Raw genomic sequence first — 27,489 nt, forward strand, 5'->3', positions numbered from 1 at the left:
TATACAGTATAGATATATCTATATCTATATCTATACATACAGTGATATGAAAAATGCCACTCACTGCTAGGATCCACAATACTAGACTGTAGTACATAATGTGTACTCCACAATACTATATATTTATCAATTATTCGCCGAAGGCTCCATGAATAGTGGGGAGGTGAATAATTGTTTTAGTATATACTACACGTGAACACTCCAAAAATAAACAAGATAACACTTTTTGCCGGGATTTATTAGTTTTTATTACCCCCCCCCCCCCCCGTCAACAATCGCTCCATACCACCCCCCCCCCCCCCCCCCCCCGGTCAACAATCGCTCCATACCCCCCGTCCCCCGTCCCCCGTCAAAAATCGCCCCATACCACCCCCCTTCCCCCCCCCCCCCTCCATAGTCTCCAAAATTTCTGTGGGAAACACTGTATATATATATATTAGTGGTGGGCATAGATTTTCTTTTTTTATCTAGATTAATATAGATTAATTCCAAAATTAATCTATATTAATCTAGATTAAAATGGCAAACGGCAAAAAATCTGTTTGTTTACCTTGACAGCGGTCAATTATACTGGGCAATGGTGATTTATCAAATATAATTCACAGCCGGAAGTTGTGAAGTGCCCATGCAAGTGAACGGAGCATAAACAAAAAGAATTGACAGCTGAACGTTGGGAAGGCCCATGCAAGTGAATGGAGCAGTCTACAGCATTGAGAAGAGCCGTGTAATAATCCATAATAATGTAAGGATTAGAAGTTAAATATTTGAAAGTTGTAGAATAAAATTAATATAATTTATATTGGAGTTAATTAGCTATAAATGTACTTACAATTTTTAGTCTGTTAATCATTAACATATTTATGTTACACAATTATTACATATTTACATGTTTACATATTTAAAACAGATATTCTGTTGAATCTGCCTCTCTGATTCCCTCACGTTTACCTCAGTCTAAATTCTAGCTTCTGATTGGTTAGTTCAGTCACGTGATGGGTCCGAACAAGGAAGTGTTTGAAAATAGATTGACGGCGATATTTTTTTTATCGCGCGATAAAAGTTTTGCGTTAACGCAGCCGTTAACGCAGATAACGGCCCACCACTAATATATATATACACCAGTGGCGGCTGGTGGTTTTTAAAGTGAGGGAGGAAGGACTGCGCGCTTGGTTGCCATTGGCCTGCTTGAACTGATAGTGGCCTATTGTGGCATAAGTATGTGACACTCAAGTTGTTTCAGGGTATTTTGGTGAACTACAAAATAGCAGGATGGGATAATTATGTGAATTGATATAAATCAGTGGCAGCATTGTACTTTGAAAGCTGGTTGGCAGCATGTCTTGGACTTCACGGGCAGAAGGAAGGGTGCAAAGCCCATTAGTCAAACCAGGCCTACTCTTGAATTGTAAAACTAAATAAAAAAATCTGGGCCTATGTTTGCCCTCAATGACTGAAGCTAATGGTTGTAATTTGGCTATGTTTATATTCAGCTACAATTGTTTTAAGAAGAATAAAGACACAATACCAAAAGTGATGCCATTTAAAATGCATCATGCTCTGAATCATTCACTAACATCCTTTCCACAATATCAAACAGAACGGTCAGAGTAACAAACAATTAAACGAACAACAAGAACATTATTTCACAACTATTTCCATGGGCTGTAAGCCTAACATTGTTTGGGGCAAATGTGGATGTTAATGGATGTTTCAGAATGTTGGTCATGGTGTTAAACCAATTAAGCTTGAGGGGACTTTATTTATAGATCAAGTCAACCTCCTCGCGGGCTCCGCAGCCCGGCCGCGGGCTCCGGAAACGTCAATATAAGCGAACAGAGCCTTACTGTACCGCAACAAACAGCGCAGCGCATTTGAATATTACCTCCCACTTCGCCTCTCCCTCTCCTCCAATCAGAGCATCGCTAAGATTTTGAACAGCTTCAAAAACATGTTTTCTGGAACTCAAATACTATGTTTACTTGTTGGGAAAATACCATAATACGTCTCCTTTAAATAATGCCCCCTAGACCTAATAACAGGTTGGGCCACCCTTGGCAGCAACAATTGCCATCCAGCGTAGGCGATAACTTGAAATCAGTCTTTCACAGCGCTGTGGAGTAATTTTGGCCCACTCATCTTCACAAAATTGTTGTAATTCAGCCACATTGGAGGGTTTTCGAGCATTAAGCGCCTTTTTAAGGTCCTGCCACAGCACCTCAATCGGATTCAGGTCAGGACTTTGAGTAGGCCACTCCAAAGTCTTCCTTTAGGTAGACAGGTATTCTGGCATTCTGCTGTCTTCCTCTTTGGTAGACAGCAGAATACATGGTTCCATTTATCACAGCGAGTCTTCCAGGTCCTGAAGCAGCAAAACAGCCCCAGACCATCACACTACCACCACCGTATTTAACTGTTGGTATGATGTTCTTTTTATGAAATGCGGTGTTACTTTTATACCAGATGTAATGGGATGAAATCTTCCAAAAATTCAGGCAAAGATGAGCCTTAATGTTCTTTTTGCTCAGTAGTGGTTTTCGTCTTAGAAATCTGCCATGCAGGCCTTTTTGCCCAGTCTCTTTCTTATGGTGGAGTCATGAACACTGACTTTAACTGAGGCAAGTGAGGCCTGCAGTTCTTTGTATGAGGTTTTGGGTCTTTTGTGACCTCTTGAATGAGTTGTCTCTGCGCTATTGGGGTAATTTTGGTTGATCTTTTGGTCTATTTCACTCTGTCAGGCATGTCCTATTTAAGGTCTGGCAGTAATCAGGCCTGGGTGTGGCTAGAGAAATTTAACTCAGGTGTGATAAACCATAGTTAGTTATGTTTTAACAGAGGGGGTTATAACTTTTTCCACACAGGGCCATGTAGGTTTGGATTTCTTCCCCCCTTAATAACAAAAACCTTTATTTAGTGTTTACTTGTGTTATCTTTGTCTTATATCTAAATTTGTTTGATGATCTGAAGCATTTAGGTGTGAAAAAAATGCAAAAAAATAATGAAATCAGGAAGGTGGCAAACACTTTTTCACAGCACTGTATATAGAGATCTATATATAGATACAGATATATGTACAAATATGTATATATAATGTATATATACTGTGGTATTGTAGTGTTCCTGAATGCCTCTTTGGTTCTGTTCTGCAGACGACCCTCCAGACGGACGAGGTGAAGAACGTCCCATGTGGAACAAGGTACGCCCTCATCTCATCCGCTCTCCTTATTTAGGTTATTTTCTAGGGATGTGTTTTATACTTGGTATTTATGTGTTTTATTCATAGTATTTTTGTTTTTTATTAATGTTTTATTCATGGGTTTATGTTTTTTACTAACGCTATAACTGTGTGTTCCATCCACAGTGGAGGAGTGATGATTTACTTTGACCGGATAGAGGTGGTGAACTTCCTGATTCCCTCTGCAGGTAAACCACTAAACACATTATCACACTCACAATGTTGCCTTCTTAACGTTCACAATCAAATCCAACTTAATTTAACGAACACTTTTATCATCTTGAGCAGGAAAGTTTACGTCAGCGTATGTCGTGGATAAAACCCACGCTCTAATACTCTAAAAGATACGAGAGGTTGAGAAGGACTAGGGTTGAATGATCAAGGCTTTATTGTAACTGCACAGAGTAACAACAGCACCTGAGTTGGTTTGCAAAGAACTGGTCCATCCGGCCCGCGGTCTCTGAGGTAACCCCAAATCGGTGACTTCCTTGACCAATCACAATGCTCTAAACTAGGGCCGATAGTATCGGCTGATATTAGGCATTTTTCAAACTATTCGGTATCGGCATTTATAATGGCAGATAAATTAATATTAAAAATATATATATATCCAAACCCGTTGATTCAGCCAGAGTCAAGCAGAGCGAATGCAGAGATTATCGGTGTTGTTCATGTGTGCAAGTGTGTTCATGGTAAGTTGGCAACTGTCACGAGACATACATTGCTTGAATAATAACTAAATGAACATCCCCATCAATTTTATAAAGTCGATAAGCATGACTTTTGCTGTTGTTACGTGTTAGCTGAGAGTGAAAAGGATTTAAAGGATAACTACAACTACTGCGTTTCTGGATTTTTAAAATATTTATATATCAGCCGATATATCGGCATATCGGATTTTTAAATCACAAAATATTCGTATCGGTATTGGCCTTAAAAATCCTATATCGGTCGGGCTCTAAAATATAAGCTGCTTCCCGGTCCCCCGTAGCATTTATCTTCCAACAATGCATTCCGTACAGTAATTCAAGCATTACGTACAAAAGAGTTACATACAAACATTATAGCTACTTGAAGTTACATATTATACATTACAGTTATATGTGGGGTCTTTGATAGAAATCCTTTCATCGTCTTGTTTATAAACCTTATCTTAAATCACCATGACTTACCACATGTGTTTAACAGATGAGCCCTGTGAAAGCAATGTTCATTTAAACAGTAAAACATGCATTTGTAATAGTTAACAATGACACTTTAATTGTCTGTGGTACATGCAGTCATAATCCTAAAGCTGGTAGTGTCTGATTTGAACCGGGGTATGGTTTAGTTAACTTCAACTTTTTAGTTGAAGCCTACAGAATAAACATTCTAAAGCGATAAGGAAGAGGAACCACAGGGGGTAACAGATGTCTCTGTAAGGGGACATTTATACCTAAATGAGGCGTCTGGGTTCATCAGAAGGCCAGCTAATAATCCATTTTGACAATATTTACCTTACATTCTTGTATAAATTATACTTAAAGTTAACCTTACTTATTCTTATTATCTAAGTGAACTGAGAAATGGACTGATGTCCTTGACTACAGAGGGATGTGTGTCTGAGGGGACAGACAGAGGGACAGGGCCCGGAGCCTGCCCCTCCCATGCTGCAGCGGGGACAGACAGAGGGACAGGGCCCGGAGCCTGCCCCTCCCATGCTGAAGCGGGGACAGACAGAGGGACAGGGCCCGGAGCCTGTCCCTCTGTCTGAGGGGACAGACAGAGGGACAGGGCCCGGAGCCTGTCCCTCTGTCTGAGGGGACAGACAGAGGGACAGGGCCCGGAGCCTGCCCCTCCCATGCTGCAGCGTTACTCTCTACCAATATTCCAACACTTTGGCTGAGAAGCCTCCTATATTTTACACCATACTTATTCCAGGCAAAATGCCCCCACACTAGTCACATGTAATACCGGATTTCTATCAGACCGGTTCCATGACGCATGAGGCTGACTGCCTTAAGTATCCCCCCCTCGTTTGCAGTCTCTTAACGAGGCGCGATGACGCTTCAATTCACAGGAAGAATATGCGCAGTGGTTCCCCAGAACGGGTTTCAACAGAGGCTGATGTGTCACACTCTCTACTGAAGGACACTTGAAGGAGGGAGTAGTGCGTTGCACTAAACAGCTGCTTCTCTCTACTCTGTTGACTGTATCGGGGTTAGGGTTCGCTCCTAGCTGTTAGCTCACCGCCCTCGCTTTAAGTGCTTGTTAGTTAGTTATCCTTGAGTGATGAGCACCGTTTGAGGACACAAGCTTCACGGTATAGCAAAACCTAATTCTGGTGTCCCCCTCTGCCCTGTTTGGCTTTGGGAGGAAGGAACCTACTGCTATTACTGTCTTTACTACTAGAGAAGGGGATTGGGTGATTCCCCTTAGTTTGACCCTCATATATCATGTTATTACTAACATTACTACCACAGTTGTGATTGAGTGATTCCCCTTAGTTTGACCCTCATATATCATGTTATTACTAACATTACTACCACAGTTGTGATTGAGTGATTCCCCTTAGTTTGACCATCATATATCATGTTATTACTAACATTACTACCACAGTTGTGATTGAGTGATTCCCCTTAGTTTGACCATCATATATCATGTTATTACTAACATTACTACCACAGTTGTGATTGAGTGATTCCCCTTAGTTTGACCATCATATATCATGTTATTACTAACATTACTACCACAGTTGTGATTGAGTGATTCCCCTTAGTTTGACCATCATATATCATGTTATTACTAACATTACTACCACAGTTGTGATTGAGTGATTCCCCTTAGTTTGACCCTCATATATCATGTTATTACTAACATTACTACCACAGTTGTGATTGAGTGATTCCCCTTAGTTTGACCATCATATATCATGTTATTACTAACATTACTACCACAGTTGTGATTGAGTGATTCCCCTTAGTTTGACCATCATATATCATGTTATTACTAACATTACTACCACAGTTGTGATTGAGTGATTCCCCTTAGTTTGACCATCATATATCATGTTATTACTAACATTACTACCACAGTTGTGATTGAGTGATTCCACTTAGTTTGACCATCATATATCATGTTATTACTAACATTACTACCACAGTTGTGATTGAGTGATTCCCCTTAGTTTGATAGCAGATGTGTGCTCAGCAGTGTTAGCTGTTAGCTTAGTTTTGTTTTGTTTGGTTATTTTCTTTGGCAACACTAAAGCCCCCAAGGCCCGGTTGCTTTGTCGTGTTGTTCTTTGTGTTTTGTGTTTACCTTCCCCAGTAAACCCATGTTCAAGCGTATCCGTTGTTTTGTCATTCCTTTATTGTTCACTCACCATTTGTTCTTCATCTACAGCCATAACCCAAACACTCCCCCACTGGCCCTAGACAGTGGGGTTGTGACACTATCATATATCATGTTATTACTTGCATGGGATTTCCTACTACAGTTGGATTGAGTCATTCCCCTTCCGCTCCATCATCAGATATCATGTTACTGCCACCGATACTACTACTGAGGTTGTGATTGAGTGATTCCCCTTAGATCCCCCATCATGCATCATGTTATTACTCACATTACCTCCTTTCCGTGTCTAACTGGTCTCCCTGCGTCCCGTGCTGCAGTGTTCGACATCGTGAGGAACTTCACGGCGGACTACGACAAGGCCCTGATCTTCAACAAGGTCCACCACGAGCTCAACCAGTTCTGCAGCGTCCACTCTCTGCAGGAGGTCTATATCGGCCTGTTTGGTAAGAGGAGCTCGGGCATCCCTGAGTCTTCACCCCCCCCACACCCCGCTTATGCACCTATTGTGTGTTGTACGTCCTGGCACTTAATGTACACACTTAAAAATAGTACCAGTAGCATCATGTAGCATCTTATCCTAGCTATCTTTGTTGTACGCAGGGAATGGGTTAACCTAGTGATGGTTAGTGATTGGCACTTGGTTCTATGAACATCCTTACTGTACCGACTGCTATATATTGTTGTTTCTATTTCTTTTGACAAAAGTAGTTATTGTAAGTCTCTTAGGATAAAAGCGTCGGCTAAATGCCCTACATATGTGAAGTCTTCATGTCTTCACTGATGACATGCAGACTTCAGAGATGGGGAAAGTCAATTCATGCAAGTGTCATGATTCAATGCTTCCCCAGTCGCTTTGCCGGGTCGTGGGATCTTATTGGCAGCAAAGTAATGTTCATCCAACAGAGGGTGCTGTGGTGTATTACCCTGTCATCCCCTAAGTTAGGTTCTGTGATCAAATCAAATCAAACTTTATTTACATGCCGCCTTTCGTACAAAATTGCAATACATGGTGCTTAGACAGAAAGTTGAATGAAATAGGTATGTTTTTAGGTTTATTTTAAAGGTGTTCATAGAGAGAACACCTTCAAAGCCTCATGGCCGTCTGGCCTGGCTTCATCAACACACCACCACCACCACCACCATGGGAAGCGTTAAGATCCTCTCAGAGAGCATTGTTAACTTGTAATCGGTGGTTCTTTAGCAATGCGGTAGTCCGTACGGAGCTAGTGATCACCAGAACAGTGAATGTCCATGCTGGAACTCTTGACAGAGAGCTCAAAGTGATGAGCTGCTTTGTTTGCATTATGCAGCAGAGCGCTGAACCCAGTGCGGCCATAAGGAAGCCATTTCACCAGATGACATGCAGATGTTTTAGTGAAGCCTGGAGAGGCGATATGAGGGTTTGATCACAAACAACGCTCCATTAACGACGCGCACCAGAAATGAATGGAGAAGAAATGACGCAATCGGAAGCCCAGCAAACCCTCCATTTTTTTGGGTTTCAGCTTCATTGGTCTTTGCTCTTTGAAACGGAGCCTTTATTAATCCACGGGCCTTCGGTACCTCCTCCTAGTGCAGTGGACCGCATCTGTGTGGGCTTGTTCTCACTCCTCCGTCTCATAGTACAGTGGGTACAACATCTGTGTGTACATTCTCCTCCGTCTCATAGTACAGTGGGTACAACATCTGTGTGTACTTACTCCTCCGTCTCATAGTCGAGTGGGTACCACATCTGTGTGTGTTTATTCCTCGGTTACCGCGGGCCTGGGAACCTGGAGGTTCTGCTGCCCTCTCTGCTCGGAACCTGTTGCACAACCCTCCAGAGACCTGGAGAAATGGCCGGGGTTCATTAAATCCATATTAACGGCGGCTCATTGAACATGATCATTCAGGAGTCCATAGCAGAAGACTGTCTGGTTGACTGGCTGACTGGCTGACTGATTCATCTCGGAAGAACTGAGGGTTTTGAAGCAGCACCTATCAGAACAGCTACACTGTCTAAAGTGTGTGTGTGTGTGTGTGTGTGTGTGTCTGTGTGTGTGTGTGTGTGTGTGTGTGTGTGTGTGTGTGTGCGCGCGCGCGTGTGTCTGTGTGTCCGTTTCTCTCTCCAGACCAGATCGATGAGAACCTGAAGTTGACCCTCCAGGAGGATCTGAACTCCATGGCTCCTGGCCTCATCATACAGGTACCTAGCCCCCCCCCCAAGGCCCCCTGGACCCCCTGTGGGCCCCGGGTTCAGGTCCCTGGGAACCTCTGTTCAAACTGTCCCATTTAAAACTGTGTTCGTCATCATCTTTTTGAGATGTGAGGCCTAAAAAAATTAAAGTTTGGTTCCTGTTGGCTGTCAGTTGAGGTCATGGGTAGGTAGAGAATTTATTTTATTTTTTTTAATTTTTTTTTTCAGCGGCAGCGAATGATAGGTAGGTTGTTTTCATTTAAAAGCGAGAAAATTTGCTCATCCTTGTACAGAATGAAGAGGTGCTGTACCAAAACGTAATTATAGTTTGCATTTTAATTTTATAAAGCTCATAAAATAATTTGGGTCGCACATAAATTGACAGGGTCGGTCGGAAACCGGAACCAAATAATTTTTTTTTTTAGGCCTGATCCCATCTCACACCCCTCTTACGCCCTTATTGTCTGTGGTACGACCTGGCACAGTACTTAGCCTTGTGTAGCATCTTATCCTAGCTGTCTTTGTTGTATACGGGGAAGGGGTTAACGTAGAGATTGTCAGTGCTTGGCACTTGGTTCTATGAACATCCTTACTGTACCGACAGCGATGTATTCATTATCTTTCTTCTAACAAATGTACTTAATGTAAGTTGTTTTGGGTAAAAGCGTCTGCTAAACCACCCAGTTAGCATGAGGCTAATCAAAGGCTAACCTTGTCACAAGGGCGGCAGCCTGCTTGTGTGACGTGACAGAAGCCATGATGTCATAGTAGGGGTGCAACGGATCACAAAACTCACGGTTCGGATCGTGTCACGGTTTTGGAGTCACAGGTCGGATCATTTTCGGATCAACATCAACAATAAAGATAACAAGACAAATGTGACTTTAAATAAAATCTTCAAATGTGTAAAAACAAAACAAAGTGAAAAATTTGGTAATAATCCTGCTTCCTTTAAGCATGGTCAATATTTAAGAAAATTGCAATCTGAGGCATTATTCCTTCTTCTTTATAACATGGATAGTAAATAATCCCTAAACCTGGATTTACCATTCAGGATGTCTGCATTGCCCTGGGAGAGTCTAGAGTCTACACTCTCCTAAGGCAAGGCAGACATCCTCATCTTCTTTTTTTTTCATCAAGTATGGTAGCGAAATACAGTTTCTGTCGTGTTTTATTTGGCATTTTGTAAAATCCATTGATTTCAGTTGGAAGACTCATTGCAACCGTTGCACCACTTTGCCATAGTGGAGAGGGTCATTCATGCTCCTGTTGACCTGACGTCAACCCTCTGTCAGCAGTCGGCCACTGCTATTCCTCCAACCGTCTCCCTCTCTCCTCCCCTCGTCTCTCTCATCGTCCTCCCCCCTCTCCAAACTCCTTTAGTAAGGCTTTGTGGAGGTGACTCATCACACGCCCCCCCTTGTTGTGTGATTCTATATACTGGGTTTGGTGAAGAATTAAGAGGAATAATAATGGGAGAGACCGCAGGAGGAAGAGAGAGTTAATATAAACACGGAAGGAATGTGGTGGTGCCCAATGTTGGGGTAGTTACTACAAAAAAGTGTTTAGTTACTGATTAGTTAATTCTGTACATTGTAATGAGATTTGACAATTTACTTGTTACTGCATTTAAAATTAACCTCACTACTTATTTCTTTACTTTACTGTAGATACATGGACAAACATCATAGCCCAATCATCACTTAGTGTTTATTGTATAAATCTATACAAAATAGCATATAAAACCGTATAAAAGAACAATATTCCTGTCTGCACAAAGAAATGCCTCACTATAGAATCCACAAACAACAGGATAAAGTAGGCTATGGTGAGGTCAATCAGCAGCAACACACAAGTTTCAAAACACAGGCTTTGGGAAACATGAGAACAAAAATTAAGTGGTCAATGAAAAATATAAAAAGGTCACTTTATCCCAAACAAGCAAAACAGAAATGCACTTAAGCGGTGCTGACACATGCTGTTACTGTATGTGGTCCAACGGCCGAATGAACCTGATCTATTACGCAAGCTATGACATCATAAGTGTGTCTTCCTCTCACCCTCTGGCAGGCAAGAGCAGCCGTCTCAAGTTTTAAAGTAATGCTGTCTATCCAGTGCACCGTCATTCCCAAGTAACTTTTGTTGTTGGCGGACCAAATGTCTGTGGTGGTGGACACATGATCCAGGGAGGACTCGGAAATTATTTTGAGCTTTGATTCCATTTCGGTATGACACTTGTTCAGGTAATGGGAAAAATGTTTTCCTGTCGGATGTTGGCTTGCGAATCCCGGGTACTTTATCTAGTATTTTTCTAAATCTAGACGATTCAGTAGTCGACAGGGGAAGCATGTCTTCTACAATGAACCCGGCAACCAGCCTGTCTTTCTGTGTCACCTGCTTCTGCACTCCAACCCTTGAACACTCCTTCGCACAAGCAGCTACGTCACTCAAATTGATGCACGCACCACAACGGATCAGAACTTTACACGGCTTGGGGAACGCAGGAAAGCACGTTACTATAGTCTAGTAAAGTAGTGTAGTTACCGATATTTTAAATGTAATGCGTTACTTTACTTCCTTACCGAGAAACGCGTTACCCCCAACACCGGTGGTGGCTGTGGGTATCTGCGTGAGCTCCAGAGTAAAGCATTGACTCTGCTGTCTATGTGGAAGAGTCAGACTGGAAAGTTGCACCTTGATTTGAACTAGATAGATGATAGATAGGACTTTATTGTCATTGCACATGTTGCAGAGCAACGAAACTACCAGTTACATTCCGTCCAAGAAACATAAAAGACAGTGTGGGGAGACAGGATGGAGAGACTGTCAGGCGCTTGTTCGATAAGAAACATGCTGCCTTCTTAGAAAAGAAAAGAAAAAAGCTAAACAAGAGGGTAATGAGGGAAAAAAAAGTGAATACCTAAACTATGCTCCTCTAAGGGGGGCACAGTGTAGGGATTAGCAAAAAACACCTCAGCACATAAGCAACATATCAAAAACATCACAAACACATGTGGGAGGGGGGAAGGGTATCGGGGAGGGGAGGTGTCACAGCTCAGACCCCGGGAGGAGGACGCAGCCAACGGGCGCATCGCATCACTCACGGCGTACTGTACTGTAAAGAGGAACGGAGAGGGGGAGGGAGTCCAGTAGGCGGTGAGTCCAGGGGGTGTGTGTGTTATCTGTCTTGTGTGTGTGCGTGTGTGTGTGTGCCCAAGGACTCCATCTCCACCCAGACTCAACAGTGTCTCTCTCCCGTCTGATGCTGGTGACGAGGACACGACTGTCGCCGTGAACTAACTACAAAGCCTCATGAAAGGAGTGCAAATAACATTGTAACTTGTGTTAGGAGTAGACTCAGTCCGGATGAGTGGTTACTCACCTTCAGCCTTCCATGACTAAGCCTTTGTCACGGACGTTGGGACGTTTGTACAGGAAAACAGACTATTCAAAGAACTCTCTGTCTGTCTGTCTGTCTGTCTGTCTGTCTGTTGATTTAGTGTCTACTCTACAGTGTTATGCCGGTTGCTGCAGACTGTTCTAACAGCCTTGCTCATTGGTTAATGTACACGTTGAACAGGGTCGGACTCAAGCTGCATCCTGTCTCACACCAGGCTCTGTCTCACTTCACGGCTCTGTCTCACACCTGGGCTCTGTCTCACTTCACGGCTCTGTCTCACACCCGGGCTCTGTCTTACACCCGGGCTCTGTCACACAACCCGGCGCTGTCTCACACCCGGCCCTGCAGAAAGAAGTCTGTGTGTTTCTATCTTCCCTGCTGAACTGTTGTTTATGTTCATGGACTTTATAATGTTGTTGGTTTTCCTCCAACAACACTTTCAATTCATTCTATTCACAACAGCAGACGTTTTTAAAGTCAACAAAGCAGGAGAATATGTAAGGGATGATCACCGAGAGGCAGGGCAACAAACCGTTTGATATGCCCGGCTCGTGGACCGTGACCTTCCACGAGGTTCTTCTTCTTCCTTCCACTTCCCTCAAAAAGTAGTCTCAGTGTTTAGAACTACGTGAACAACGTTAGCTAAGCTGTAGGTAATTAGTTTTGCAACCACACAAGGCTGCATCTGATCAGTAGTTTAATAACGTAGGTGCTACATTGTATCTCGCTTGCAAAACTATTTATCGTTATCGACACATTTTAGAAACTTTTTTAACCAAGGTTTATTTTAACAACAGACCTCATGTTGGAAATTTCTGTGATAGAAAATAATGCAACAGCGTATTGATCTGCTATTTGATGACGCTGTGCTCAGCCAGCAGCAAGCACAAGCCTTAGTTTTGGTGTAATTGGTTGTCAAGGAGTTGCTTAGTTGGAACATATGGTCTGTGGTAAGAAGCCCATTTGGTTCTTTCTTAAGGGATTATTTTCAGGAAGCAGGAAATGAAGAAGTCTTTACAGCTGGAAATGAAGAATCCTCGGTAGGATTTCTTCTAATCCTACAGAGCCTCTGCCCAAGCTGGTCTCAGTTATCGTTTTATCGTTTTGCTATTAGCCTATTTATTTTGTTCACCTGTTTCCAACGGCTCACCTGAATTAACCTCCACTCAAATCGGTGCTCTGTACATGCCCTTTTGGTTATCCGCTATCCTCTTTCTTTCTTAATATCCCTCTGGCAGTAATGTTTTGAACCCGCCATGCACGCCAGTGTAAACGTGCTTCGCGCTGCGTTTCAGCGTGTAATTATTATTCTTTTATTTTTTATTTTTTTATAAGTCGTTTCGGTTACTCGACTAATTAGCCGTTATGGCAGCACTAGATCTGTTTAGTTATTCATTTATTTAGTACAACAACACCACATGCCTTTTTGAGTTTCAGGGATTTTATTTTTGCCTTTAATGTGATTGGAGAGTCTTGTGGGTTCTGGTAATCTTTAATAAAAACTGATTCTAGTGTTACATTTTTGATACATTTTTGTCAATGTATTTGTTCTTTACGATGGGGCCAAATAGGTTGGAGAAGTACCAATAATACATTCCCATTCCCTTTCTCTCTCGCTATTTCTCTCTCTCTCTCTCTCTCTCTCTCTCTTTCTCTCTCTCTCTCTATGTTGCTCGTCCTCAGGCCGTTCGTGTCACGAAGCCGGTCATACCGGAGAGCATTCGCAGAAATTATGAGCTCATGTAAGTCTGACACACACACACACACACACGCACACACATCTGCTGCTTCCCATCCCTGGGTGGTATTCTGGTGTTTGTGTTATTTCATCATTGTGCTTTAAGATTCATTACCGCCTGTAAATCCCTCACCCATCATTACACCCTGTGCTCTAAAGTAGGCTGGCTGTCCTTGTCAGCTCGCAGGCTTCTTCACTGGTACACCTTCATTTACAAAGCAATTACTGGACAACTCCCTTCATCTCACTGCACCTACCTCACTTTTAAATCACATTTATCATACAGTTTTCACTCTCTGGACTTTCTATCCACTTCATTCCCCAGAACTCGTACTGAGTTTGTGTAGAGGGCCTTCATGTACTATGCTTCCTCCACCGGGAACACACACACACACACACACACATCTGCTGCTTCCCATTCCCGGGTGGTGTTCTGACGTTTGTGTGTTATTTGTGTGTCTGTTCTCAGGGAGAGTGAGAAGACCAAACTGTTGATCTCCCAGCAGACTCAGAAGGTGGTGGAGAAGGAGGCGGAGACTGAGAGGTTAAAGGCTGTGATTGGTGAGATCCTTCAAATTAAATAAGTATTTTGTTTCTTCTGGTTTTCATTTTGATAAAGTAAATACGCCCGATACTGCCATGGCTCCACTTGCTATTGCTAAACCCCCTTTGGGAAATTAATTTAACTTTAGACCCTTCACTGTTGCGGAAGTACAAGAAGCTCTTATGAAATTAGATTAAAAAAAACACCAGGGCCAGATAATATAGGTGTTCATTTTTTTTAACTCACCACAGATTGTATTGCCCAGCCATTGACCTACGTTTTTTATTTAACTCTAACTAGTAAGCAAATCCCCAAAATATGGCAAACGGCAAACGTTCTTCCCCTCTTAGAAGGTGGTGAATCTGTCTCCTTTAGCCAAGATTGTGTAAAGCCTGGTAGTGATCAGTTGAAGGATTCCTTCAGTCTTAATGACATTTTATCTTGTTTTCAATCTGGTTTTAGAAAATCACACATTACAGTCACAGCAGCTACTAACGGAGTAAATTATATTTTTATGCTTTCTGCTTATCTACGGGTTGAGAACGGGTAAACCCGTTTTTTTTAATTTTCCCCTCAACTATTAACCGTACCGTGACTTAAAAACCGAGGTACGTACCGAACAATGACTTTTGTTTACCGTTACACCCCTAATTGAGTCTGTTTCCACTTACAAATACCTTGGTATTTGTCTTTTAAACCCCATATTGAGAACCTGGCAAAGAAACTAAAAGTGAGACTGGGCTTTTATTTCAGACATAAATCCTACTTTTCTTTTGTTTCTAAAAATAAGAAGCTTATGGCTGCTACTTTTATTCCATAATTAGACTATGGTGATGTACTATACATGAATGGCTGCTCTACTTCGCTGCATATGCTGGATGCTACATAACATTGTGCTTTAAGATTCATTACCGGCTGTAAATCCCTCACCCATCATTACACCCTGTACTCTAAAGGAGGCTGGCTGTCCTTGTGTAGAGGGATGTGTAGACGCTGGCTGTCCTTGTGTCCATAGTCTAATAATGGAATAAAAGCATAAGCTTGTGTGTGTGTGCTTCAAAAAACACTCAAGTTGCAGGAACTCATCACTATGAATGATTTTAAAACTCGACTCACATGTTTTCTGATGGCAAATTTTAGAGTTTGTCAATGTTTCACTGAATAGTATTTTATCATATCAGAATTGTTCTTCACCCACTGGAATGTATTGGTCTCTTTTTTCTCTTGTCTGTGCGTTTGTCTTATATTTCATTTTGATTTGATTTTGATTTAAATTTATTTCGAACATGTAAAAGAAAACAAAAAATATATATCATACATGAATGATTGATGTTAAACAAAATAGAAAGCATAATTCGATACATAAATGATAAATACTTGATAATTGATTCATTCATTTTAACTGCTGCCATTTGGCCAGGCCTTGCTCGAAAAATAGGTCATTTGACCTCAAGCAATTTTGCCTGGTAAAATAAAGGTTTAAAAAATAAAAATAAATGATACCACAGTAACTATTATTACAAAATTAACTGAATTCATGCACTGTTAAAATATTGTAGTTTTTCCTTATTTATGGGTAGCGAAACTGATTAATAATAGTGCTGAACAATGTTTTTGTTCAAAATGAGAATTGCACAGTTAAACAAAACATATTAGGATCAAAGTACTTCTGTCTTTGACAAAACAACAAAGAAAGTCATTAGGTTCCACTTTATTGGCCTGGAACCAGTACACATTGTGGACTACCATGTGCAGTTCAGCCTCTGAAAGGCCTAGTGCGTCCTCCTCTTGGTGCCGGCGTAGAAGGGCGGCGGTCGGTCCCATAGACCAGTGACTGTCCTGGGACCAGCGCTGGGGTCACTGGGGGTGAATCTCATGTCTCTAACGTCTCCGTTCCCCTCTCCTTCCAGAGGCCGAGAAGGTTGCCCAGGTGTCAGAGATCAAGTTTGGACAGAAGGTCATGGAGAAGGAGACGGAGAAGAAGATCTCTGAGATAGAAGGTCAGTATTGTCCCACTATGCATCCCCACATCCCACTATCTATCACCACATCCCACTATACAGCCCCACATCCCACTATAGAGCCCCACATCCCACTATACAGCCCCACATCCCACTATACAGCCCCACATCCCACTATACAGCCCCACATCCCACTATACAGCCCCACATCCCACTATACAGCCCCACATCCCACTATACAGCCCCACATCCCACTATAGAGCCCCACATCCCACTATTCTTCCCCACGTCCCACTATACAGCCGCACATCCCACTATACAGCCCCACATCCCACTATACAGCCCCACATCCCACTATACAGCCCCACTATATATCCCCACTATATATCCCCACTATTCTTCCCCACGTCTCACTATATTGGTGGTGGTGTTGGCTGCGGCTTAATTGTTTGGGACATTCCATTACACCGTCTTATGGCCGGTTCAGACTACACCATTCCCAGACATTCCTCCACGATTTAACATGTCACACTATACGATCTCAGAGGCAGGAAATCGGGCCTTGTCTCGTCGGCAGACTGGCCACACTACAAGATTCGAGGGTGCGATGCTCTCTACTTTGTATCATTCCAGTTTGCAAGATATTTTGAAAATCTAATATTTAGAACTGACATAAATGCTTTTTACATTTTTGTCATAAAGGTTCCAGTAGTTTTTATATCTGCTCAATGCGGCAATTCCTCACAGTAGTTGCGTTGTGCGTGACATGAACTATACAAAGTAGAGGCAGCAACAACGTAGCCTAGCAACAAAGCGTGCAACAATGGATCCCGAGTACCTAGCACTAGGCATCATGCTGGCGGTCCTCTGCACAGAGACGGAAAGGAAGAAAAAGAAGAAAAGATTGTGGACTCGTTCTTGGGTTGAAAATGCCGGACGTTGCTGCCACATTTCCACCAAAGTTGTCTCCATTATATTGCTCCATTTTCTATAGTTTTCTTTATTAGCATTCTTCTTGTTGTTGATCGCATTCATTTTTGCAGTAGTTACACCTACTCAGCGTAGTGCAGTCAGTTGGTAAACACTGCGCGTGAGCTCCAGCTGTTCGCGGGCTTCCCTCACGCAACTGGGGGCGTGGTTCCCTCATGTCAACAATGTATACGTCATGCGATTCTCCAAAAAATTCTGACATGCCAAACTTTTCGGCGTGGGGTTTTTGAATGTCGCAGACGAAAACATCGCAGATCGCAAGCATGTCACATTACAAGACCTCGTCTCGTCGCCGACCTGTCAAAATCGTGTACAATTCGCAAATTTGTCTGCGACGAAAGAATCGGGGCAAAATCGGGCTGAAATCGTGTAGTCTGAACGGGCCATTACAGAATGGAAACCCCCTCCCCCTCCCCCGTCCCCTTCACAGTCCCAACCGCTGCTCAGGGAGCACATTCCCACTCCCACTCACTGTCTGTCTCCCGTCCGGGCCCAGTGCAGCCTCACAGTTCACCAGCTCACACATGTCTGACTCAACAGTCGCCACCAGCCTCTTTATTAGTCTTAACCTTTAACTCTCCCCTTCTGTCTGTTTTCCTGGTATTTAATAATAGCACTTAGCATTGTGTAGCGTCTTATCCGGGCTGTGGTGTTGAATGATGGGATTGGGTTAACCCAGTGACTGTTAGTTATTGTTGGCCCTTGTTTTTATTAACATCCTCACACTACCAGCAGAGATACGTTGTTGTTCCTCCGTCTTCTGACAAATGTACTTATTGTAAGTGGCTTTGGGTAGAACCACTGCTCGGGGCCCTTGATGTAAATGTTTATGTGTCCTGACAAAAAAAAAAAACCCGGAAAAATTAAGTTGTTTGTGCAAACCCCGTCTCCGTGCCAACAGACGCCGGCTTCCTGGCCAGGCAGCGCGCCCGGGCCGACGCCGAGTTCTACACCGCCAACCGGCTCGCCGAGGCCAACAAGGTGAGTCCCCCGGGGGCCCCCATCAGAGAGCACACCCCCAGGGGCCCCCATCAGAGAGCATACCCCAGGGGCCCCTGTCAGAGAGCACACCCCAGGGGCCCCCATCAGAGAGCACACCCCCAGGGGCCCCCATCAGAGAGCATACCCCAGGGGCCCCCATCAGAGAGCACACCCCCAGGGGCCCCCGTCAGAGAGCACACACCAGGGGCCCCCGTCAGAGAGCACATCCCAGGGGCCCCCGTCAGAGAGCACACCCCCAGGGGCCCCCATCAGAGAGCACACCCCCAGGGGCCCCCATCAGAGAGCACACCCCCAGGGGCCCCCGTCAGAGAGCACACCCCAGGGGCCCCCCATCAGAGAGCACACCCCCAGGGGCCCGCCGGGAAGTCTGCCCGGGGACTACTAGAAATAGCCCTTCAGTAAATCTAAAGTCATGCGCTGAAATGAACATGAAGCCGTTGCGGGGAAGCGGAAACACGAGGCTCTCAGGGGGTGAGGGGTTCAGACCGCGAGCCTTCCCCAACATCTGCTCCTGATCTGGGGCTCTGCGTGTTGCGTAACCCTGGCTGCTGCTGCGGAAGGAGCGGGGTCCTGTAAACAGAGCTGCCTCAGCCGTTAACTGTTTACTGCTCTCACCGGAGAGGCTTCTGCCGCAGCGCAGCGAGGACGGGGAGAGGCTCCTCGGGCCGTGTCTCAAAGGGCCCCGCGGGATGGAGCAGAGCCAGCCGCTGCGTTACCTGCTCATAGATTTGCATATTTGTGGTTGCTTTGCTTAAACAGTGTGGCTGCATTTCTGGGAACCCAGTTCCCCGCCTGGGCGCAGCCAATGGCGCGTTTCCACCGCCAAAAGTGGGCGTGACCCGGACTGAGCCGTACTCGTTTTGCCCTCGTCTTCAGTACTCCTCCGTTGGGGTACTGAGTCGCCTGAAAGGGGGCCGGAAGATTCGAGCTACACACCCCCTCCGTTGATTGGTCGACAGAACCGTCACTTCCGGGCGACGTGGGGCTAAAAGCAAACAAACAGTTGCCTCGAGGTATTATTCTTTACAATGAACGTGTCGCGTAAAACGCTTGCTTGGGCGAACAAGGAGGTGGAGACGTTCGTCTGCATTCTTGGGGAGGAAGACGTTGTTTACGATGTTTACGTAGCTGCCGCGGCGATCGACATCCGGCCTACCATAAAGGGTACTGTCGGCGGTGGAAACGCGGCCTCGGACCTGAGCTGGGCTATACCGCCCCCTCCCTACCGGACTGAGGCGAACCGAACCGTACCGCACCCTGCAGTGGAAACGCGGCATAATACTCATCAGAGTATTACTCACCCCCCCGCCCCCTATTACGCACCTTCCTTGCCTCCAACCAGATGTTATTCATTCATAAATCCTTCAGCAAACTATTCAAAATGGATATTCAAATGCAAAATATCCAATAAATTCCTGTAATCATGTAATTTGGCTTCGACCATGACGGAGATCTACAACAGCAGAGCTCGCTGAGGAGCAGAGGAGCCTTGGAGGTGCTCCTCATGCAGGGGGGGACATCTCAACACCTCTCAAACACCTGGGAGGTGTTGAGATGTTCTTCTGGCATGTGGAACTGGGAGCCCCTGGAGTACCATGCCCTCCTCCTCCTCCTCCTCCTTCTCCTCCTCCTCCTCCTCCTCCTCTCTCGGGGTGGGACCACCGCAGTCTCCGGGGGCTGTGGCTCTAGGGAGGGGAAGTCTGCATCCAGAGCCCGGGACGCTCCGTCCGTCCCTCCTCATGGATGAAACACTACAGACAGGGGCATGTCTACTCAGTACTGCTAGATCATGATGCTGCATACAGGGGCATGTCTACTCAGTACTGCTAGATCATGATGCTACAGACAGGGGCATGTCTACTCAGTACTGCTAGATCATGATGCTACAGACAGGGGCATGTCTACTCCGTACTGCTAGATCATGATGCTACATACAGGGGCATGTCTACTCAGTACTGCTAGATCATGATGCTGCATACAGGGGCATGTCTACTCAGTACTGCTAGATCATGATGCTACATACAGGGGCATGTCTACTCAGTACTGCTAGATCATGATGCTACAGACAGGGGCATGTCTACTCAGTACTGCTAGATCATGATGCTACAGACAGGGGCATGTCTACTCAGTACTGCTAGATCATGATGCTACAGACAGGGGCATGTCTACTCAGTACTGCTAGATCATGATGCTACATACAGGGGCATGTCTACTCAGTACTGCTAGATCATGATGCTACAGACAGGGGCATGTCTACTCAGTACTGCTAGATCATGATGCTACAGACAGGGGCATGTCTACTCAGTACTGCTAGATCATGATGCTACAGACAGGGGCATGTCTACTCAGTACTGCTAGATCATGATGCTACAGACAGGGGCATGTCTACTCAGTACTGCTAGATCATGATGCTACAGACAGGGGCATGTCTACTCAGTACTGCTAGATCATGATGCTACAGACAGGGGCATGTCTACTCCGTACTGCTAGATCATGATGCTACATACAGGGGCATGTCTACTCAGTACTGCTAGATCATGATGCTGCATACAGGGGCATGTCTACTCAGTACTGCTAGATCATGATGCTACATACAGGGGCATGTCTACTCAGTACTGCTAGATCATGATGCTACAGACAGGGGCATGTCTACTCAGTACTGCTAGATCATGATGCTACAGACAGGGGCATGTCTACTCCGTACTGCTAGATCATGATGCTACAGACAGGGGCATGTCTACTCAGTACTGCTAGATCATGATGCTGCATACAGGGGCATGTCTACTCAGTACTGCTAGATCATGATGCTACAGACAGGGGCATGTCTACTCAGTACTGCTAGATCATGATGCTACATACAGGGGCATGTCTACTCAGTACTGCTAGATCATGATGCTACAGACAGGGGCATGTCTACTCAGTACTGCTAGATCATGATGCTACAGACAGGGGCATGTCTACTCAGTACTGCTAGATCATGATGCTACAGACAGGGGCATGTCTACTCAGTACTGCTAGATCATGATGCTGCATACAGGGGCATGTCTACTCAGTACTGCTAGATCATGATGCTACAGACAGGGGCATGTCTACTCAGTACTGCTAGATCATGATGCTACATACAGGGGCATGTCTACTCAGTACTGCTAGATCATGATGCTACAGACAGGGGCATGTCTACTCAGTACTGCTAGATCATGATGCTACAGACAGGGGCATGTCTACTCAGTACTGCTAGATCATGATGCTACAGACAGGGGCATGTCTACTCAGTACTGCTAGATCATGATGCTACAGACAGGGGCATGTCTACTCAGTACTGCTAGATCATGATGCTACAGACAGGGGCATGTCTACTCAGTACTGCTAGATCATGATGCAAACTGCAGTACAGATGCAGTATTGTGGCAAATGTTTGAAGGTGAATCAGGCTCCTAATGATAAAGAACAATTGAATTGAATCCCTTTACCTTTACGGTGTTCCTTTGTAACTCACCTCTCCCTGGTCCTCCTCCTCATCACCTTCTCCCTCCTCTCCTCCTCACTCCCTGATCTCCCTGGTCCTCCTCCTCACCTCTCCTCCTCCTTACCTCCTCATCACCTCCTCTCCCTGGTCCTCCTCACCGCTCTCCTCCTCCTCACCGCTCCTCGCTCCCTGGTCCTCCGCCTCTTCCTCTCCTCCCTCCTGTCCTCACTCCTCTCCTCATCACTCCTCTCCGCCTCCTCACTCCTCTCCTCATCACTCCTCTCCTCCTCACTCCTCTCCTCATCACTCCTCTCCGCCTCCTCACTCCCTGGTCCTCCTCCTCTTCCTCACCTCTCCTCCTCACTCCTCTCCTCCTCACTCCTCTCCTCACTCCTCACTCCTCCTCACTCCCTGGTCCTCCTCCTCACCCCTCCTCTCCCTGGTCCTCCTCCTCTTCCTCACCTCTCCTCCTCACTCCTCTCCTCACTCCTCCTCGCTCCCTGGTCCTCCGCCTCTTCCTCTCCTCCCTCCTGTCCTCACTCCTCTCCTCATCACTCCTCTCACTCCTCCTCACTCCCTGGTCCTCCTCTTCCTCACCTCTCCTCCTCACTCCTCTCCTCCTCACTCCTCACTCCTCCTCACTCCCTGGTCCTCCTCTTCCTCCCTTACCTCTCTCCTCCTCTCTCCTCCTCCCCCCTGTCCTCCCTCCTCCTCCCCCCCTGTCTCCCCCTCCTCCAGATGAAGCTGACCCCAGCCTACCTGCAGCTGGTGAAGTTCCAGGCCATCGCGGCCAACAGTAAGATCTACTTCGGGAGCGAGATCCCCCACATGTTCGTGGACTCCGGCGCCAAGTGGTCGGGCGCCGCCGCCGGCATCACCGACACCTTCGGGACAGACCTGGACCTGGACCGGGACTAGACCCGCCCCCACCGGGGTAGGGGCCTGGAACACTGCCCTAACCAAGCCCCCCACCTCAGACCTCCACCCTATCCATTCAAACCCCCCTCTCACCCCACCCCCCCCCCCCTCCCATCCATCACCAACAGGTGCTGCCCCCACCAGGCGGCTCCCGTCTCCGCGCTGTGCGTCCGGGTCGATACCAGCACTGTAAACCAGGGAGCGACCCCGCGGTCAGGAGGCTAACACCCTCCATTCAACCAGAGGAGTGACCACAGAAGGCCTGAGTTGATGGGTAATACGCGATGTGGGGCTAGAACGAGTTCCTTTGACCGGCTGGATAATTAAATGGTTGTAGCTGTTATAGTTGTACCATCTATAGCCCTGATGTGAGGGTCAGTTATAACATGAGCACGGTCTAAATTATTCTGTTTTTATAATATCATGCAAAAGGCTTCTATATTCAAATCCAGGTGCCCAAATATGGTGACCGATTTATGAGAAGTCACGTGACTTCTCTGAAACACCCACATGCGGTCGGACTGGTAGGGGCTGCAGCCTAAGGATGATGTCATATCCCCTCTTGATTCTCCTTCTGTTTACTTTTCTGGAAGCAACTTCTTGCAAAAGGAACCTTTCATTTTATTTGGGGACGATTTGATTAAAGTTCTTTGTACGGGTTGTAGCACTGACCTGAAGCTGGGCTGAATTAAGCTCATGACCACTGATTCTACTGAGAGAGAGATAGTTAACTGTTTTGTGCGTTTCTCTTGAATCATGACTTTCTTACATTGTTTTCAGTTAAAAAACGTCCCTCTGAAGCATCCAATCATGGATGCCCAGTAAGAATCAATGTCTCCCAGTTGAATGAATGTTTCCACTCTGCAGTACTGATCAGCACCTAACGGTCCCGGGGTCCCCAGACCAGTTTGTCTTCAGGCTCAGGTCCTGGGGTCCCCAGACCAGTTTGTCTTCAGGCTCAGGTCCCCAGACCAGTTTGTCTTCAGGCTCAGGTCCCCAGACCAGTTTGTCTTCAGGCTCCGGTCCTGGGGTCCCCAGACCAGTTTGTCTTCAGGCTCAGGTCCCCAGACCAGTTTGTCTTCAGGCTCAGGTCCCCAGACCAGTTTGTTTTCAGGCTCAGGTCCTGGGGTTCCCGCCAAAATATTCAACATAACTTTTCACCTTTTTGTATTTGTCCCATTTTCTATACTTTTTTCGCTAGCAAAATTTGGCTATTACGTTATTAAAAACGGCTTTTTATGTTAGGTTTAATTTGTAGTGGTTTTATCTTTTAGTGGTCCCTAGTCCAGCAAGCAGAAGCTCAGGTGCATCTAGACCCTAAACCTGTCAGGTGTTCAGACCAGGTGCATCTAGACCCTAAACCTGTCAGGTGTTCAGACCAGGTGCATCTAGACCCTAAACCTGTCAGGTGTTCAGACCAGGTGCATCTAGACCCTAAACCTGTCAGGGCTCAGATTCTGAAGAAGATCTGTTCCTCGTCTCCAATAACGTTGCTTTGTGTGTGTGTGTGTGTGTATGCTTTTGTGTGTGTGTGTGATGAGATGAAGGACCACATTCTACTTAAATAAAGACATAACCTCCCTAATACAAGTTTGAATGTTTGAGAAACCGACGCTTGCTCAAGTTCTTCTGAAATCTGTGTTTTTAGGATTTTAATTCGGGTAAAACTAATTTATAATTTGTGCGTCCATATTTCTTGTCTACACTGGTCTCAATGGTTTTTTTTCACTACCTTGGCTTAAAAATGTGTTAGTTTTGTGAGTTGTTCATACCCTCTTGTTATAATGTCAGATAGCAGAATTCAATTGTCGGAGCTGGGATTTATGCTACACCATACTGCTACTTTAACACACACACACCATCGTGTTCATTTAGCTTCATTGCACGTTTTCATGGACTTCTGGCAGCATTTTGAAATTTCTTCATAATTCCGTGACCTTTGACCTTTGCTAAGGTTCCCTCGACGTTCTACGAAAAGATCAAAGGTCACTTAGGTATCTCTGATTCACTTTTGAATGTGCAATGAAAATATTATGAAAGTGTCAATAAAGATTGTTTGTGTTTTATTAAAGACGTGTGTTTGTGTGTGAGAAGCAAGAATATCGTCTCCACCAGCACTGAGGTTATCAATGGCAACACACTGAACCCAGTGGGAGGTGCCTGCAGGTGCTTCTGTTCTGTATATGACACTTCATATACCTATAATTATCTGAATCTTTTATATGGTGTCCTTGATCGAGGCACCTAACCCTGTCTGCTCCCGACAAGCTGGCTGTCGCCTTGCATGGCTCACGCCACCCTTGGTGTGTGAATGTGTGCGTGAATTGTGAATGTGAGGCGATATTGTGGAGTGCTTTGGGTGGCCAATAGGTTAGAACAGCGCTATATAAATGCAGTCCATTTACATTTAATTGTATGTCTTGAGGATTCTTCTTGATAGCTTTCGGCGCTACAAGGTTCATGGTGTTGCACCTCCTAAACTGAGGAAAAACTTAAAAAATGGAAAGATTCTATTTTTTCTTTCTTATTGTCCTTATTGAAACACATTGTATATTTCCCAATATGCATGCATTGCTATTTAGGTAGAAATTTAAAATTCCTTAAATAAATACTTGTTTGCCACAATCAATATCCGTAGGTCACCCTGGGATGATTTAAGTGATTTGACTGCAACATTTTGTCATAATTAGATTTTAAAGTAATCCCTAATGCGCGTGTATTACTATACAGGCAGATTAAAAGAATAGGATACAGATAGCCTGTAGTGTTTAGCTAAATAGCTGAAGTGAGATCTTTGAAAAATCGTGTTTGTCGTTAAATTGTGTTCTTATTGTAAGCCATTCAATGCATGTGAAAAGTGATGTGATTTAGATGTCAAATCTAGGGACCAGATCACTCAGGCTTTACTGGTGACTTGACATGGGGGGCTGTCAGTTATCAGCCATGAAGACCCAGGTTTGAGTTCCGCCAATGACGATAGTTCTGATGGTATAAAGATGTTTGCAATCTCGAAGATTGTCATGCAAGAGAAGAAGCTACTGTAGGTATCTCTATCTATTGCCTAACGAGGTAGCAAAGTGAGCCTACTGCTGTCAGGGTTAGCGGGTGGCAGGCAGGCAGGTAGGATCCAATCGCAGACAGTTCAGGTAAAAGGATAATTTATTAACTCAAAAGGCAAGGAATTCAGGTGACTCGGGTAACACAGGGAACACCGGGAACACAGGGAACACCGGGAACACACAGGACAGAACTCACCACAAACTAAAAGGAACAAAGGTAAGACAAGGGCTTAAATACTAAACACACACAGGGCACACAACGAGTAATGGCTGGAACACATTAGGGGAGGGAGCAATAATCACACATCACTAACCCAACTTGACAGGACATGGGGGAAACAACTCAGAGATACTAACGTAAAAAAGGAAACACACCAAAACAAGACAAGGAAACAGACAGACCATGACTAACTGATCACTGTTTTGATTGTTTTTTTGTTTTGTTTTGTCTTGTTTTTGTTTTATTTATTTCTTATTGCTTATGTTTATTTTTATTTATTTATTTTTTTTTAAAAATGTATGATGACTATATGCTCTGTAAGGTGACCTTGGGTGTCTTGAAAGGCGCCTCTAAATTAAATGTATTATTATTATGACAACTGCCCAATGACAGAAGCCCTTGCATCGCAGTATCGATAATACTACGAACTTGGCTGCCAAAACATTTGTATCAAATGGAGAAACGACCGCTCAACACAGAAAGTTACGCCAAAGAGAATGAAATTGGAGCCTTCAAATTTAAAACTGAACTTCAGACATGGCGTAGTTAGTCTCTGAGTGGTTCAGTTGTAAGATCTGTTGATGAAAGTAGAGGAGTCCAGCCTACATTGGTGTTTTTCAAACATATAATCATTCTGTGTTTATAATATAGCTGCAAGCAGAATTCAGACAGCCCCGCCAAAATTAAAAACAAGGGCTAACAGTGGCTTCAGCAAAACAACAGTGTAGCTCACTCTAGTTAAGGATCCATAGCTGAAACTGAAGCCTCTTGCCAACTACCTCTCAGTGTGAGGCAGTGGCCCTCTGAGGAACGCACCTCCCTAGTGTAGGAACTGGTCAATCATTGACACTGGTTTGGTCTGATGCAGTTTCTCTGAAGAGACTGCTGGCCGATCACCACCAGGTGGCCAAGGGTCACCTCAGGACTTCAACCGTTGGGATTCAAACTTTGGACCTTCTGCCTTGCAGGCAAGCTCTACTTGCTGAGCTATTGATAGACTATGCTCCAGCAGTTTATCTTAAAATATTTTGGAGGAGTCGCCCCATCTAGCAAAGAAAAAAAACAGATCAAAGAATACATCCACTATCTTTTATAGAACACATCCACTTTCTATCATAGAACACATCCATTTTCTATCCCAGAACACATCCACTATATCCTAGAATGCAGCAAACTATCATGCATGCAATACCAGACTTTTTTTAAATAATCAAATCATTTATTGGAGATCAATTTACCACAATTAAATAATCCTATACTCTGTTGGACTCTTAGTGTAAAAATACTTAATTGAATACATGGTTCCGTACATGGAGTATGTCTTCATTAAAAGCCTTATTGCAGGTAAACCGGAAGTTTGAATTACATAAAGCACTCAAAATATGTTTATCATTTATGAAGGAAAAACCTGTTACTGTCAAAACCGCCCAAAACTGGACTTGTAACA

General features: G+C 44.7%; 1 protein-coding gene across 4 annotated transcripts in view; it reads left to right on the plus strand.

Moving 5' to 3' along the window:
- The window catches only part of LOC130391544 (erlin-2-like), a 26,979-nt gene extending 1,641 nt beyond the window's left edge, over positions 1-25,338 (plus strand). The window contains exons 4-13 of one of the 4 annotated variants that reach the window (XR_008896915.1): positions 3,147-3,193; positions 3,359-3,420; positions 6,886-7,011; positions 8,680-8,753; positions 13,828-13,886; positions 14,352-14,443; positions 16,337-16,426; positions 18,279-18,358; positions 22,584-23,853; positions 23,884-25,338. Coding sequence is in view for 1 of the 4 variants with exons in the window: in XM_056601750.1 (XP_056457725.1) it covers positions 3,147-3,193; positions 3,359-3,420; positions 6,886-7,011; positions 8,680-8,753; positions 13,828-13,886; positions 14,352-14,443; positions 16,337-16,426; positions 18,279-18,358; positions 22,584-22,763 (810 nt within the window). In the remaining 3 variants the exon portion in view is untranslated. Of the gene's footprint in view, positions 1-3,146; positions 3,194-3,358; positions 3,421-6,885; positions 7,012-8,679; positions 8,754-13,827; positions 13,887-14,351; positions 14,444-16,336; positions 16,427-18,278; positions 18,359-22,583 lie in introns of all 4 variants that reach the window. The other 3 variants (XR_008896914.1, XR_008896913.1, XM_056601750.1) reach the window with 3 other exon arrangements.
- The last annotated feature ends 2,151 nt before the right edge of the window (positions 25,339-27,489 follow it).

Source organism: Gadus chalcogrammus, chromosome 11 (assembly GCF_026213295.1).
Source record: "Gadus chalcogrammus isolate NIFS_2021 chromosome 11, NIFS_Gcha_1.0, whole genome shotgun sequence".
Taxonomy (NCBI): domain Eukaryota; kingdom Metazoa; phylum Chordata; class Actinopteri; order Gadiformes; family Gadidae; genus Gadus; species Gadus chalcogrammus.